General features: G+C 34.1%; 2 protein-coding genes across 2 annotated transcripts; both read right to left on the bottom strand.

Annotated features, from left to right (window-relative positions):
- Positions 1-3,256: 3,256 nt before the first annotated feature.
- On the bottom strand, positions 3,257-5,102 carry LOC105133202 (UDP-glycosyltransferase 88A1-like). Its single transcript, XM_011037079.1, has one exon. The coding sequence runs from the start codon at positions 4,941-4,943 to the stop codon at positions 3,513-3,515; it is 1,431 nt and encodes a 476-aa protein (XP_011035381.1). The 5' UTR covers positions 4,944-5,102; the 3' UTR covers positions 3,257-3,512.
- Positions 5,103-12,354: 7,252 nt separating this feature from the next.
- LOC105133200 (UDP-glycosyltransferase 88A1-like) lies at positions 12,355-13,999 on the bottom strand. The gene has a single exon (XM_011037077.1). The coding sequence runs from the start codon at positions 13,917-13,919 to the stop codon at positions 12,486-12,488; it is 1,434 nt and encodes a 477-aa protein (XP_011035379.1). The 5' UTR covers positions 13,920-13,999; the 3' UTR covers positions 12,355-12,485.
- Positions 14,000-16,176: the final 2,177 nt, after the last annotated feature.

The raw sequence follows: 16,176 nt of genomic DNA, 5'->3' as shown, positions 1-16,176 counted from the left end.
ATATATATATTGCATTACTCAAGTGTATAACACCTACCATGGCTAATGAACTTTTATTCTCACATCCTAAGCAATACGATATTTGCCTCCATCCTTTACAACAATTAGATCTTCATCAATTTATTTATTTTTTATTTATTTCTTCAATAATCCATAACATAAAAACAATTTTCCATTTTTGTTTAACAGTAAGGTATTATCTAACATTCCATTTATAATCTGACAAGTCATTCATCCTGATAATATTAACACCACACAAGTAAGTTTAACTTAAATTGTATATTCTGGTCATTAGAAAACAACCATTAGCCTATTACCGGGTAACTAGTTCCTTCGCCCATCTTATTCCATAATTTCCAATCAATATCCGTCTCTTCAAGGCCAAATAAATAATCTCATCAAGATGTTTATCCCCATTTCATTAACACTTTTAATTTTTTTTCCTATAAAAAATACCATTATAATACCTCTTTTCCAAAACTTGGAAGGGAATACTGACACTAATGAATTTTCATTAGTGTCATTAGTAGTTCATATCAGGATCGACTAATCAAATTCATTGTAAATGGCAAAATCAATGCCACTAATTCATGTCATTGACTATTTCTAACCTGAAATAGCCAATCAGATTTTTCTTTCTATAATACCTTGGAATATTTCTGAAAATATTGATGACAAGATTTTTGACATTATTAGCTTGCACTTTAGGAATATCTAATCAAGTTTCGTGTGATTATCGATATTAACAACACCAGTCGATATCATTAATTATTCTCACCCAAATAATTAATCAAGTTCAATATCTCTTATTTTCAGGGGTGATTATGACGATATTAGTAAGTCTTACTAACATCATTAGCCTCCACATTTGAGATTGACTAATCAAGTTTCATGTGACTGCTAATATCGACAGCACTGACCGATAATATTAACCATTCTCACCCAAATAGTTAATCAAGTTCGACATCTCTTATTTTCAAGGATGATTATGCCGGTGTTAGTAAAACTTACTAACATCATTAGCCCTCGCATTCGGGACTAGTTAATCAAGTTTTGTGTGATTGCCGATATCAACAACAAAGATCAATATCATTAACTATTCTCACTCGAATAGTTAATTAAGTTCAATATCTCTTATTTTCAGGGATGATCATGCCAATGTTAGTAAACCTTACTAACATCATTAGCCTCTGCATTTGGAACCAGCTAATCAAGTTTGATGAACGATCATCAATGAAGTCCTTGAATTTGTAATCTTAATGTTTGTTTACTTTTAATTATTATGAATTATATGCGTTAATAGGAAAGAAATGAACATACAAAATGTTATGCATGTACCATGAATGATGTGTTGTTGAGGTTTTACATTATTATGATATGATTGAGAAATGAGTATAACTGTATAGGATGATTGTTGATAACTTGGGATCTCGAGAAATAAGGAAAACTCTACTGAAATTTCAGCAAGTCACCAACAAGTTAGGTGGAAGAAAAAGAAATACCTGTTTTTTCTTAAGTTAAGGCTCAAAGTTCTTTTACAAATATATTAAATTACGGGGTGTTACATTAGCAAAATTAAACATAGGTGTTTGAACTGCCTTAGCACCAACCATGTTCAACCTAGTAAGGAGATCATGAATGTAATAATTTTGAGAAAGAAACAATCCTTGCTTAACTGGAATAACCTCTGCCTAAGAAAATAATGCAAATCACTAAGTTCTTTTTGAGAAAATATTTCACCTAAAGATGTGACAACATGCTACAAAAATGTACTGTTATTGCTTGAGAGAATTAAATCATTAATGTGCACGAACACATAATATAGAATGCCATCCTGATGAAAATAAATAAGAAGCTGTTAGACTTCAAATTAAAGAAACCCAAACAAGAAGGCTTGAGCATAATGCATTATACCAGGCTCTACGCGTCTGCTTGAAACCATAAATAGACTTCTAAAGAGAACAAACTTAATGAGGATGAAGCTGATCAAGAAAGCTGTTAGACTGATCGAGGTCGAGGGATCACATTCTAAGTGCCATGTGAGACTAAGGTAGTAAATTCATCCATCATGACCTTACGTCACTTAGCGTCCTTGAGAGCCTGAGAGACATAGGTTGGTTCCAATGATAGGGTAAGAGGGTACCTGATGGTATTTAAAAGCTGTTTAAAATAAAAAATATTATTTTGAGCTCGAATGACCATGAGATGAATGCAGGTAGGCAATGCGAGTGCTACAGGCATAGGAGACGCAAAGCAGGATGAATTATTAGTAGGAGAAGAGGAAGCCATACGTGGTGTAGGGTATAGAGTCACGGTTGGCGTAGCATCAAGCACTGAAGATTTGATGGTAAGATTATCCAATGTAACTATGCAAACTCGAGGAACAAGAGAATGAGGGGAAGGAGTAGGACACGATGTAGTAGTAGAATGAGGAGTAGAATGTGTTGCCTTTGTCAAGGAAAAAATATTTTCATCAAAAGTGACATGATGAGAGAGATAAATCATAATTGTGTGAAGGTCCAAACATTGAAAAACATGTTGAGTTAGGGAGTAACCTAGAAAGACACAAGGTTGGGATTTATATTGAAATTTATTTGCACAATATGGAATAAGCCAAGGATAGTATTGATAACCAAATATGAGCAACGTATGATGATAGTTAGGAACTCGTCCAAATAATACTTCAAAGTGACTTTGACGTGAGTATAAGACATTAGGAAGACAATTAATAAGATAAATTATCGTGGCAAATGCATATGATCAAAAAGTGGAAGGAGCCAAGGCATGATGTAAAAGAGTCATAACTCTTTTGACAATATATCGATTATGATGTTCAATGGTGGTCTTTTGGTGGAAAGTACACGGTGCAATGATAAGATGGCTAATATTATAAATAGCAAGAATAGATCTAAGTTTGATAAATTCATTATCATTGTCGGAATAATTTTTTTTAATTTTTCTAGAGAATTGATTTTCAACTATAATAGTGAATAAAAATAAAAGATACATCCAACTTATTATGCATTGGCAAGAACCAGCAGTTATTGATGAAATGATAAATAAGAAGTAAATAATAACGGTGGGAACCGAGAGGACTGTCCCCAAACATCAGCATACAAATATTCAAGGGGAGCATGAGCCATACGGAAAGTGACACTAAAAGACAATTTATGCGACTTATTCTACTGACACGAAACCCATGATAACAAAGACTGCGATGACACGAAACGCAGGACAATACTAAGAGGACGACCCAGGTAAGTTATCACTACGAAAAAAAGAAGACGAAAGTTTCGAAATCGGGTGACCCAGCCTCTGACGCCAACGATCAAAGGAGGCACAAGTGCCAGCAAAGGTGATGGCATGAACTTGAGATGAGGAAGGACATAGTTTCACAGGATAAACACCAACTTCACACCTACCGCGCATGAGAGGGAGTTGTGGTTATTTCCTTATATGGTGCATTGTGTTTCTTAGTGGATTCCAGCCTCTAAACATATGGAATAATAATATCATTTGTCTTTCCATGACTCAACAAATTTAGACAACGCCACCCGAGAAGAACCACCATCATTCAATGCGGCTTGTGCTGCAATTTTCATGGCTATGGCTCGCTCCCTAATCAACTTACCTTCCTCCGACTCCATCAACCCTAGAACTCGCTCCTCCACCTCGGCCGAACTCACGAATCCGTTGTCAGATTCATTCATCGGCAATGCAAGTTTCATTTCCTCCACCAAGAAGATCCTATTGAGCCTCTGCTCTGCGTATAGTGGCCAAGCCACCAATGGCACACCTGCGCAAACTGCTTCCAGCACCGAGTTCCATCCACAATGACTTACGAACCCGCCTACCGATGGATGGTTCAGCACTGCTACTTGCGGAGCCCACGACTTCAGCACGAGTCCCCTCTCCTTGGTTCGATCCAAGAAACCTTCAGGGAGCAATGAGTCTAAATCAATGTTTGGATGTGCCGCGAGTGCCACGCTTTTATTATCAGAAGGTGGATTCCGAACCACCCACAAGAACCTGTGGCCACTTCTCTCCAACCCGAAAGCTATTTCTCTTAACTGTTCCTTGGAGAACAGCCCCAAACTACCAAAACATAGAAAGACAACACTTCCAACTGGTTGCGAGTCCAGCCATGTTAGACACTCCAGCGCAGTACCATTGCGAGTGCCTGCATCATCTTTAGGACCTTCAGTGGCTATCAATGGTCCGATACAGTAAATTGGCGGTGTGCGGTTATTGGGTACACATAATCCCTCTGATAATGTTTTCACAGCTCTGGCTTCAAGTGATGCAAAAGTGTTTACAACAATACCTGCTGATTCGGGAAAGCTGCTTGAGGAATCTAAAAAGTTCTCATAGGACTTATCGTCGCGATCAAGTACCGGTATTGGCATGTCAGACGATGGAATTGGGGGAACACCGGGAATATGAAGAAGGGAATTTAGATCTTTAAGACTTTTTGTGGTGGTGTTATGAATGGTTGGGAAATAAAGGAAAATAGCAAGAACACCAGCACCAGAAGAGGAGAAGTGGTAGCCAGGGATATTGAGTTCCTTGGCAACAGAGAGAGCAGCACAGCAAAAGACGTCCACAACAAGTCCATGAATGGTGTAGTTTTTGGAAATGGACAATAGTTCTTCACGAACGTGAGGATTGCTGAGGCGAAGGACCTCAGAAGTGAGTTCTTCATGATGGGTGGTTTTTGTAGAAGGGAGGGTTACAGTAGGAAGATGGTGGAATTTGATCGAGGGAATGGTGGCAGCAACGTTGGCAATGTAAGGGGCAGTGGAGCCAGAATCATAGGGCACAGAAGTGATGAGTATGTGAATATAAAGGGAAGGATTTTGGGTCAATAAGAGTTTCCCCAGTTCCACCACAGATATCAAATGGCCAATAGGTGGTGATGGGTACAGAACTATGGCCTCCTCCATGGCTGCTCGTACCCTTTCCTATACCTCCGTGTGTGCTTGGAGAGAAAGAAAGAGAGAGAGCAAGCAAAACGTGTAGAGCAGTTTCAAAAAGAAAGGAATAATCTCACAAACAGCATCTGAGCATGAAATAGGGTCAGATACAAGATGTTGCCCCTAAGTTTTCAATGATTTGTCTATATACCTACTACTTAATCGTTCTCAAAATCTTTCATCTTCGTTTCTCGTACTCTGCCAGAACAATAACATCGTAGCAACCTACCAGTTAAACCTAAATTTCTTAGAACAATAAAATCGAAGCAACCTAGCTACCAGTTAAACCTAAATATACAGTCGGACGTCAGAATCCAAGTGTTTTAGTACGCAAGCTACATCTTCTAAATTTTCAAGGCAAAAGAAGACAATTGCGTTTATCTTTCCCTGACACGTAGCTACCACTTCAATGGTGGTATGCAACATGCCGCGGACTCCTACTTCATAAGTATTCTCGGAGAAGAAAAAATCCGAGACCGGGTTATTAATTTAATTGGATTTAATAAGTTAGTATAATTTTAATAATACAAATAAAAAAAATACAATGATAAAAAATATAAAAAAAAAACAAAGAATACCGATTCGATCCCATCCATGTGGTGATGGGTACAGAACTACTGCCTCCTCCATTGTTCTCCCTATTGAGAGATAGAACGAAAACAAGCAGGCTACAAAGTTTTGTAAGGTAAGGCAAGCGTTTATTATTTATTTTTTCTTTTAAAGAAATGTACCAATAATTTACTTGCTGATAACACAAGTAACACGACCATAGCAAATAATAATAATAATAATAATAATAATAATAATAATAATAATAATAGATTACAATGGTTGAAATAGGGTAGGACATAAGAATCTTAGGTCATGAAGTGAAAACTTTATTACAATTTACGTTTTTTTTAAATTACAATATCTTAAATAAATTTAAAAACCAACTTAAACAAACTAGAAAATTCAAAAAAATAATAACATAATAAAATTTATAAATAAACTAAGAAAAATAAAATTATTAATTTCATCAACACTTGATTTCCTAAACTAAATAAAAGAAAAAAATCATAAAAGAAACAAATTATTATCCTAAATTAAGTAATAATAATAATTATTACATTTTTTTTTGCTTATAATCCTCCAATTTCACAAGGCTTTGTCCAAAAATCAAGCCTTCCTCCCTAGGCTTTGTACAAAAATGTACAAAGCAAGCCTTCCTCAATAGGCTTTGTACAAAAATCAAGCCTTCCTCTCTTTCTCATCTCAACTGTTCGGCCATTGACGTGGCAGGTAAGAAAGAGACGAGCAAGAGAGGATATCTGGAATTTTAAAATATTTTTTATTTTTTAAAAGTTATTTTTGATATAGTATATCAAAATGATATAAAAAATTAAAAAAAATTAATTTTAAAATAATAATAAAAAATTATTATTTTTTAAAATATTTTTAAAACAAAAAAAATATAGGATTAAATATCCATGTATAATTCTACAGTATAATTCTACATATATTGTATCTAGAGAGAATTTGTGGCAATCTTAAAAGTAATCATTTTCATATGATTTGTTGTTGTCGGATTTTAGCAAGGATAAATATCTCTTCCTATTTTTTTTATTTTTACTGAGGTAAAAGTAAAGTATTCTTAAAAAAAAATAAGAAAGAAGAATTGACACAGAAAAAAATAATATTAATTGAGCTAAATGGTATGCTGGCTGCGCAGCTAAGTTACGCCACTTGCCATGTCTCTTGCCAATAATTCTTATATTAGAGACCCTTTTTACAATAAATAAGAGATTTTTTGAAATCCGAGACAACCAGTAAAGTAAATTTATTATATCATTTGTCATGTAATTTTGAATTTTTTTTCTTACCATTATTATTAGAAAGGTTCTCAGAATATTTCCATATATATATATTGAAATCGACATATGAATCACGTCACACACCTTAAATTTATTGGGTTGGATCGTTTTTAACAATACATAAAGCGATAATTAAAAATTATTTTATTAATTATGCACATAATAATGATATATAATTAAATTATGTTCTTAGAGCGGTTAATTTTAAAACCTTAATATTCACACTTATTTCAAAAAATATTTATCAATATATAATATCTTGTATGTATTTTGAATTTTTTTATTTTTATTAAACTCAGTTGAGATATAAAAAATAAGAAACTCTATTTATATACTTTCTAGATCCTAGTTTTTTAATGTCCACTATTATATTCAAATGTTGGAATAAAAACCCATTATAATTCAATGATGCGAATCTCTAGAAGGGGACAAAATTAAGTCTTAAATGAATTTATAATTTTATAAAAAGAATACATAAAAAATTGATATATTTATGAAAATAATTAATATAATTTTATAAAAAGAATACATAAAAAAATGATATATTTATGAAAATAATAATAATAAAAAAAAAACAAAATAAAAAAAGCCAGGCTAGCATTCAAATGACGCATGGCTGGCCATGGCAAGCCTATGCCATTGCGCACCCCAGGTATTTAAAAACTAACATTTGAGGAGAAAAACAAAGTAAATTCCAAGCAAAAAAATTGTAGTAAATCGCCTTAAGATCTTTAAAAGTCAAATCCAAGTTTCTAATTTGTTTTTTAAATCCAGTCATGTATCTCCATTTTGCAGCAAATTGCAGCATATTAAGAAGGTATTTGGCATGGCCATCCAACAATTCTAATCAACAAATTAATATAGGAGGTATGTGAGAGTGTAGTAGTGGTTGCTTTTCAAAATGTTTTTTATATGGAAATGCATTAAAATATTTTTTTTATTTTTTAAAAATCATTTTTAACCTTGATACATCAAAATTATCTGAAAACACCAAAAAATATTAATTTAAAGCAAAGAAAATAAAAATAAAATGATTTGTTTTCAAAAACGCTTTTAAAACATAAAAACAAATAGATAAATTGTTATTTCCTTTCTTTTGATTTCTTCATGTCTCTTCCCAAGAAACTGTGGGAGAGTAAACGATTTATATACTAGGACCAAAGTAAATATAAGTCATTTATAGGGACTAAATTTGAAACAGATGCCCCAAATAAAATGAAAATATCATTCCCTATGCATGGATTGAATTTCTTTCAAAGTGTTTTGATTGATTGAATTTGTATCCTAGTGCTGACCTTTGTCTTGACCAATGTAACATGGTGTTAGGAGTGCTATATATAGAAGTAAATCACTAATGAGTAGGAGTTATGGTGATTTTCTTATACAACCCCTCAAAATGGACGTTCCATTAGCAATGTTGATTTTGTCACGTAACAAGTTGAAACGAGACCGAGTGAGAGGCTTTGTCAGTAAATCAACAAGTTGGTCATCCATGTGAACATGAGCAACACGCAGTTTACCACGATGAACAAAGTCACGGACAAAGTGAAGATCAATAACGATACGTGTGATCTTGGAGATGCATAACAGGATTCAGACTAAGATAAGTGGCACCATCATTAACACAAATTAGGAGCGGTGGTTCACGTAATGTGAGACCAAGTTCATCAAGAAGAGACTTTACTCACACAATATCTGAAGCAGCAATAGGCAGTGCCTTATACTCAGCTTCTGTAGAGGAACGAGCCATAACCTTTTGCTTTCTAGTATATTAGTTGATAGGCTTATTACCTAGAAAAATTATATAAGCCATAGTGGACTTCTGATTATCAAGATCAACACCCCAGAAAACATTTGAGAACCCCCGAAGCACAAGATTTGATTAGCGATGCAGCAAAAGAACGAAATGAATGGTCTATTTGACATAGAGCAAAAGCCGTTTAACATGTTGTGAGTGCTTTAGCGTTGGTTGGTGCATGAACTGAGCAAGATGATTGATTGCAAAACCCAGGTTTGGACGAGTGAGCGAGAGGTATTGGAGAGATCCAATGGTGCATATGTATTCAATGGCATCACAACTAGCTAAACCATCATCAATGTAAAACCTCTAGGCGAAAAATTATAAATTGACTAGTTTCATGTAAAACAAAAAGACAAATTCGTAACTCTTGATTGGGTTATCATAAAATTCTAAAAATTTGCATGAAGCCTTCTAATATGATGCTTTAGCTAGGGTTAAAATTTCAAAAATTTTAGAAACATTTAGAAAATTTGACGAAAAATCATAATTTGACTAGTTTTACGTTATTGGATGTAATTTTAAATCCAGCCATCAGATTGAGCTAAAATTTTATGAGAAATCTTAAAATATATTGGATGAAATCCTTTTAAAATTTTAGGATAAATAAAGCTTGGTAGTGCTAGCAAAGAATAAGGATCGTCAAATGGAAGTAAAAAGACTCATTAAGGGTAAAATGGTAATTTACCATTAAAAATAAAACAAGGCAGCCCCTTTTCTGTTATAAACTACCGACTGGGTAGTAACAAATGTGAAAAAAAAAAAAAGAGAAGAACGTGAGAAATCAAGAGAAAAACAAGAAAAAAATCAGAGAGAGCTTTAAAACTTGTAAGATTGAAAGACTTGGAGCATTAAATTAAGGAAGAATCAAGGGAAGGAAGATATAAGAAAGGTGAGGAAAGCTAGCCACAGTAGGAGGAGAAGAAAAGTTAGGAGAACTTAGATTGATAAGCATGAAAAATTTAGATTCTTACTTAAATGAAGTGTTTTTGGGTTCATTTGAGTAAGTTATCAAACATTGACAATTAAATTTGATTTAATTTCTATATTCTTGATTTTTTCTTAAATTAGAGTTCTTATGAAAATTTAGAGGTTTTGAGAATAGTAGTAAACGTGATGGAATTGAGGTAGAATAGTATAGAAATAGTGAATGTAAGTAGTAATTAAGAAAGAAATTGAATAATTTTGAAGAAAGGACTTGTAATTAAGGATGAAAAAATATAGGAATGACTCGTACACTTGAAATACTAAGGAAAAAATAAACTTTGAAGCACATTGAATCTTCTTAGATTTCTATCTTAGCTGTCTCTTTTTTTATAGATTGTAAATTTAGTTCAAATCAAACATAGATTTCAAGAGATTTGCATCGGTTCTTCTTGGCACTCTATAGACATATATAAATGTATCATCCATTTTGGTCAAGGGTTTTTTCTTTTAGACTTTGAACCCAAGTTCATTTATCGTAACAAACTTGTCCTAGAAAAACTGATTAGATAACCCCAACACCATGACAATTATAAGACAAATAAAGCACCAAGCAACTTACCTTAGGTAGGGCACACTAGAAATACTAAATCCTTTCTTTTATGCAACTAGTACTCTTGCTTTAAAATCTCTAAAGACCAGTTCGGGTTCTTAGTGATCATAATATTAGGTGGCGACTTTATTTTTCACAATACAAAGACCTCGACATCATTTCCTCTCTCTGATAAGGGTCGCCATGATACCGTGCTCTTGTAAGGGTGTGAAAAAATCATCTTCTATGGCCTTACGTTACCTAGGTCCTTAAGAGCTTAAGAGACATAAGTTGGTTCCAATGGTGGGGCAAGAGGGTGTTTGGTGGTAACCAAGTTTATTTTATTTTTAATTGTTTTTGTTCTTAATAATTGTATGAATGTTGTTGTAGGAATTTTTTTTCATATGAGATCAATTTTTAGTTGATTTATTTATGAGATTTTTAAATTTTTTTATATGAATTTTTTTAGTTGAATTTATTTTTTTGTGATATTTTTTTGATGCAAATTTGTTTGAATTGATTTTCTTCTTCTTCTTTCCAAACATTTTAAGTATTATAGAGTGTTCATTAATATTAATATTAATTATTTTATATTTATGTAAAATAGATTTTTTTAAAAAAACTTTTTAAATAATTACCGATGAAATTATATACAGTATGTTTTCAAGTGAATTACCGACGGATTGAAGAGGGTAAGTTTTTTTTTTTTGCTTGTTTTTTCCATCAGTTAATCCATTGGTAATAATATTTTTTATTACCAATTGATAAAAAATTACCGACGATAGATTAACGAACAAAGCATTTTCATTGGTGATTTTGTTAATAGATTAATTACCAATGGAATGTTAGTGCATAAATGAACAAAAAATTCTATCAGAAAGATTATAATAGAGTGCATAAATGAACAAAAAATTCTATCAGTAAATCTAAAGATTATAATAATACAAATTTTTATGAATAAGAGGCACATACAAGGTTTCTTTGAAAATTTAAAATAAAAGATCGGGAAGGGGAGGAAATAGTAGTGGAACCAATATTAACAACATGCAAACCTATACCATCTCTAAGGACGACCTCATCTTGGTCATCATACTCAAAATGAATGAAGAGATTAGCTGAATTAGATGTAATATTATGAGAAACAGAGGAATAAAAAAACCATTTGGCATTCAATGAAGCCAAAAAAGTTGTGTAATTGGTAGTAGATGGAGACTGGAGTTTGACACAATTCTTTGTAGTGTGATCAGGATAATCATATATTTGGCATACAATAAAGATCCTTTTTGAATGTTTGAGAAATTTTGTTTGGAATAATTCTTGTTGTTTTTGAACTGAGGATTTGATGACCTCCATTGAGAGGTATCAACAGTGACAACTAGTGTTGAAGATTTGCCATTCATGTGTTTGAGTTAATGTTCCTGACCAATTAACATATCATGCAATTTTACAAAAGCAAGTCTGTTTTTTTCGTGTGTATAGGTACGTGCCACCATATCTCGAAACTCAGAGCCAAGGCTATTAAGCACATATAATGTCAAATCATCATCTGAAATTGAAATGGATGCATTAATTAATGAGAGTTCATCGGCAATTATCTTGACTCCATGAAAAAACTCATATACCGTGCAATTTCAATTGCATAATCCTAGCTCGAGATTTGCTAGCAAACATGTAGGTGAGATGTTGCCAGGCATCACAGTTTGTAATAGTCATAGCAATAAGAGACATAACTACTTCAGAAATAGAAGCAAAAATAACATTCAGCAGCAACTGGTCAAATCTGTACCAGTGTGCATGGAGTGGCATAGCAGAGGTAGAACAATTTGCATCAAATGTATGAGGGCATTGAAGAGGGTCGTCCAAATATTTCATTAGCTCATATACCATGAGAATGTTGAGGAAAGTTGTACGCTAGGAAGGATAATTTGAGGATGTGAGTTTATAGGACAATTAGCTGAAAGTGTTAATAGTAATGAGAGGGAGTGAAGATGCAGAGAGCTAGCAGGCTATGAGAGAGGAGTAGGGTTGCCACTAGCCGAGATGGAGTTAGAGGGCGTTTCTAATCTCGCGAGCGAAAACTGCTCTGATATCATAAAAGGATTACACAAGTAATTTGGTGAAAAACCCCGATAAATATTGCATTACAACACGGTCAATATATAAAATAAGACTGGCTATTTAAGGAATGCTGGTGAAGGAATAAACAAGACTGCAGCTATTTAAGGAATATAATCATATAAGAAGTGCTATACATGGAAGTATATCACTGATGAGCGGGACTTATGGTGATTTCCGGATCGTGTTTCTTAGTGGATTCCAGCCTCTAAACGTGAGGAATAATAAAATCATTTGTCTTTCCATGACTCAACAAGTTTAGACAAAGCCACCCGAGAAGAACCACCCTCATTCAATGCGGCTTGTGCTGCAATTTTCATGGCTATGGCTCGCTCCCTAATCAACTTACCTTCCTCCGACTCCATCAACCCTAGAACTCGCTCCTCCACCTCGGCCGAACTCACGAATCCGTTGTCAGATTCATTCATCGGCAATGCAAGTTTCATTTCCTCCACCAAGAAGATCCTATTGAGCCTCTGCTCTGCGTATAGTGGCCAAGCCACCAATGGCACACCTGCGCAAACTGCTTCCAGCACCGAGTTCCATCCACAATGACTTACGAACCCGCCTACCGATGGATGGTTCAGCACTGCTACTTGCGGAGCCCACGACTTCAGCACGAGTCCCCTCTCCTTGGTTCGATCCAAGAAACCTTCAGGGAGCAATGAGTCTAAATCAATGTTTGGATGTGCCGCGAGTGCCACGCTTTTATTATCAGAAGGTGGATTCCGAACCACCCACAAGAACCTGTGGCCACTTCTCTCCAACCCGAAAGCTATTTCTCTTAACTGTTCCTTGGAGAACAGCCCCAAACTACCAAAACATAGAAAGACAACACTTCCAACTGGTTGCGAGTCCAGCCATGTTAGACACTCCAGCGCAGTACCATTGCGAGTGCCTGCATCATCTTTAGGACCTTCAGTGGCTATCAATGGTCCGATACAGTAAATTGGAGGGGGGCGATTATTGGGTACACATAATCCCTCGGATGTTGTTTTCACAGCTCTGGCTTCAAGTGATGCAAAAGTGTTTACAACAATACCTGCTGATTCGGGAAAGCTGCTTGAGGAATCTAAAAAGTTCTCATAGGACTTATCGTCGCGATCAAGTACCGGTATTGGCATGTCAGACGATGGAATTGGGGGAACACCGGGAATATGAAGAAGGGAATTTAGATCTTTAAGACTTTTTGTGGTGGTGTTATGAATGGTTGGGAAATAAAAGAAAACAACGAGAATACCAGCACCAGAAGAGGAGAAGTGGTAGCCAGGGATATTGAGTTCCTTGGCGACAGAGAGAGCAGCACAGCAAAAGAAGTGATCCACAACAAATCCATGAATGGTGTAGTTTTTGGAAATGGACAATAGTTCTTCACGAACGTGAGGATTGCTGAGGCGAAGGACCTCAAAAGTGAGTTCTTCATGATGGGTGGTTTTTGTAGAAGGGAGGGTTACAGTAGGAAGATGGTGGAATTTGATCGAGGGAATGGTGGCAGCAACGCTGGCAATGTAAGGGGCAGTGGAGCCAGAATCATAGGGCACAGTAGTGATGAGTATGTGAATAGAAAGGGAAGGTTTTTGGGTCAATAAGAGTTTCCCTAGCTCCACCATAGATATCAAATGGCCAATAGGTGGTGATGGGTACAGAACTATGGCCTCCTCCATGGTTGCTCGTGGCCTTTCCTATACCTGTGTGTGTGCTTGGAGAGACAGAAAGAGAGAGGAAGCAATCTGTGTGGAGCAGTTCTAAAAAGAAAGGAGTAATTTCACAAACAGCATCTGAGCATTAAATAGGGTCAGACACAAGATACCTGTGTGTGTGCTTGGAGAGACAGAAAGAGAGAGGAAGCAATCTGTGTGGAGCAGTTCTAAAAAGAAAGGAGTAATGTCACAAACAGCATCTGAGCATTAAATAGGGTCATATACAAGGCGTTGCACCAAAGATTTCAATGATTTGTCTATATACCTGCTAGTTAATCGTTCTCAAAGTCTTTCATCTTCGTTTCTTGTACTCTGCCAGAACAATAAAATCGTAGCAACCTACCAGTTAAACCTAAATTTCTTAGAATTATAAAATCGTAGCAACCTACCACTTAAACCTAAATATATAGTAGGACGTCAGAATCCATGTGTTTTAGGACGCAAGATACATTTTCTAAATTTTCAAGGCAAAAGAAGACAATTACGTTTATCTTTCCTTGACACGTAGCCACCACTTCATAGGAGGTAGGCAATATGCCTCGGACTACCACTTCGCAAGTATTCTCGAAGAAGAAAAAAATCGAGACCGAGTCATTAATTTAATTGGATTTAATAAGTTTCTATAATTTTAATAATACAAGTAAAAAATACAATGATAATGAATAAATTAATAAAAAAATTAAAAAAAAAAGATAAAGAAAACCGATTCGAGCCCCTCCATGTGGTGATGGGTACAGAACTGCTGCCTCCTCCATTTCTCTCCCTCTTGAGAGATAGAACAAAAACAAGCACTGTGTAAGTAGAGGATGGAGTGTGGGAGAGAATTAAGCAGGCTACAAAGTTTTGTAAGGTAAGGCAAGCGTTTATTATTTATTTTTTCTTTTAAAGAAATGTACCAATAATTTACTTGCTGATAACACAAGTAACACGATAATAGCAAGTATTAATATTAATAATAATAGATTACAATGGTTGAAATAGGGTAGAACATAAGAATCTTATGTCATGAAGTGAAAACTTTATTACAATTTACTTTTTAAAAAAAATTACAATATCTTAAATAAATTTAAAAACCAACTTAAACAAACTAGAAAATCTAATAAAATAATAAAATTTATAAATAAAATAAGAAAAATAAAATTATTAATTTCATGAATACTTGATTTTCTAAACTAAATAAAAAAATCATAAAAGAAACAAATTATCCTAAATTAAGTAATAATAATAATAATAATTAAAAGAAAATTTCTTATAATCCTCCAATATCACTAGGCTTTGTACAAAAATCAAGCCTTCCTCACTAGGCTTTGTGTAAAAACCAAGCCTTCCTCTTTTTCTCATCTCAACTATTTGGCTATTGATGTGGCAGGTAAGAAAGAGACGAGCAAGCAAAGCAGCGTGGAACTCTCCATGCCATGAATGTTCAACAATGAAGAGGTACGTGTAGTAATTATTTTTTAAAATATTTTTATTATTTTTTAAAATTTATTTTTGATATAGTATAGCAAAATAATCTCAAAACACTAAAGTAAAATTAATTTTAAAACAATACAAAAATTAGTATTTTAAAAATATTTTTAAAACACAAAAATAAATAAAATTAAATACCTCTATATAATTCTACTGTATAATCCTATAGATATTGTATCCAGATATTGTATCTTGAGAGAAACTGTGGCAATCTTAAAAGGAATCATTTTCACATAATTTGTTGTTGTCGGATTTTAGCAAGGATATATATATCTCCCATATTTTATTTTATTTTATTTTGTTAAGGTAAAAGTAAAATATTCTTCAAAAAAAAAAAAGTCAGGCTAGCATTCAAAAGACGCATGGCTGGCCATGGCAAGCCTATGCCATTCCGCACCCCAGGCATTTAAAAACTAACATTTGAGGAGAAAAACAAAGTTAATTCCAAGCAAAAAATTTGTAGTAAATCACCTTAAGATCTTCACAAGTCAAATCCAAGTTTCTAATTTGTTTTTTAAATCCAGTCATGTATCTCCATTTTGCAGCAAATTAATAAGGTATTTGGCATGGCCATCCAACAATTCTAATCAACAAATTAATATAGGAGGTATGTGAGAGTGTAGTAGTGGTTGCTTTTCAAAATGTTTTTTATATGGAAATGCATTAAAATATTTTTTTTATTTTTTAAAAATCATTTTTAACCTTGATACATTAAAATTATCTGAAAACACCAAAAAATATTAATTTAAAG

Source organism: Populus euphratica, unplaced genomic scaffold (genome assembly GCF_000495115.2).
Source record: "Populus euphratica unplaced genomic scaffold, PopEup_1.0 scaffold110.1, whole genome shotgun sequence".
Classification (NCBI taxonomy): domain Eukaryota; kingdom Viridiplantae; phylum Streptophyta; class Magnoliopsida; order Malpighiales; family Salicaceae; genus Populus; species Populus euphratica.
The sequence above is the reverse complement of the archived record's forward strand: the minus strand, read 5'-3'. Positions and strand labels throughout refer to the sequence as shown.

What these genes read in the sequence shown, in the direction of transcription:
- LOC105133202 (XM_011037079.1), bottom strand. Translation starts at nt 4,943, where the DNA reads ATGGAGGAGGCCATAGTTCTGTACCCATCACCACCTATTGGCCATTTG.
- LOC105133200 (XM_011037077.1), bottom strand. Translation starts at nt 13,919, where the DNA reads ATGGAGGAGGCCATAGTTCTGTACCCATCACCACCTATTGGCCATTTG.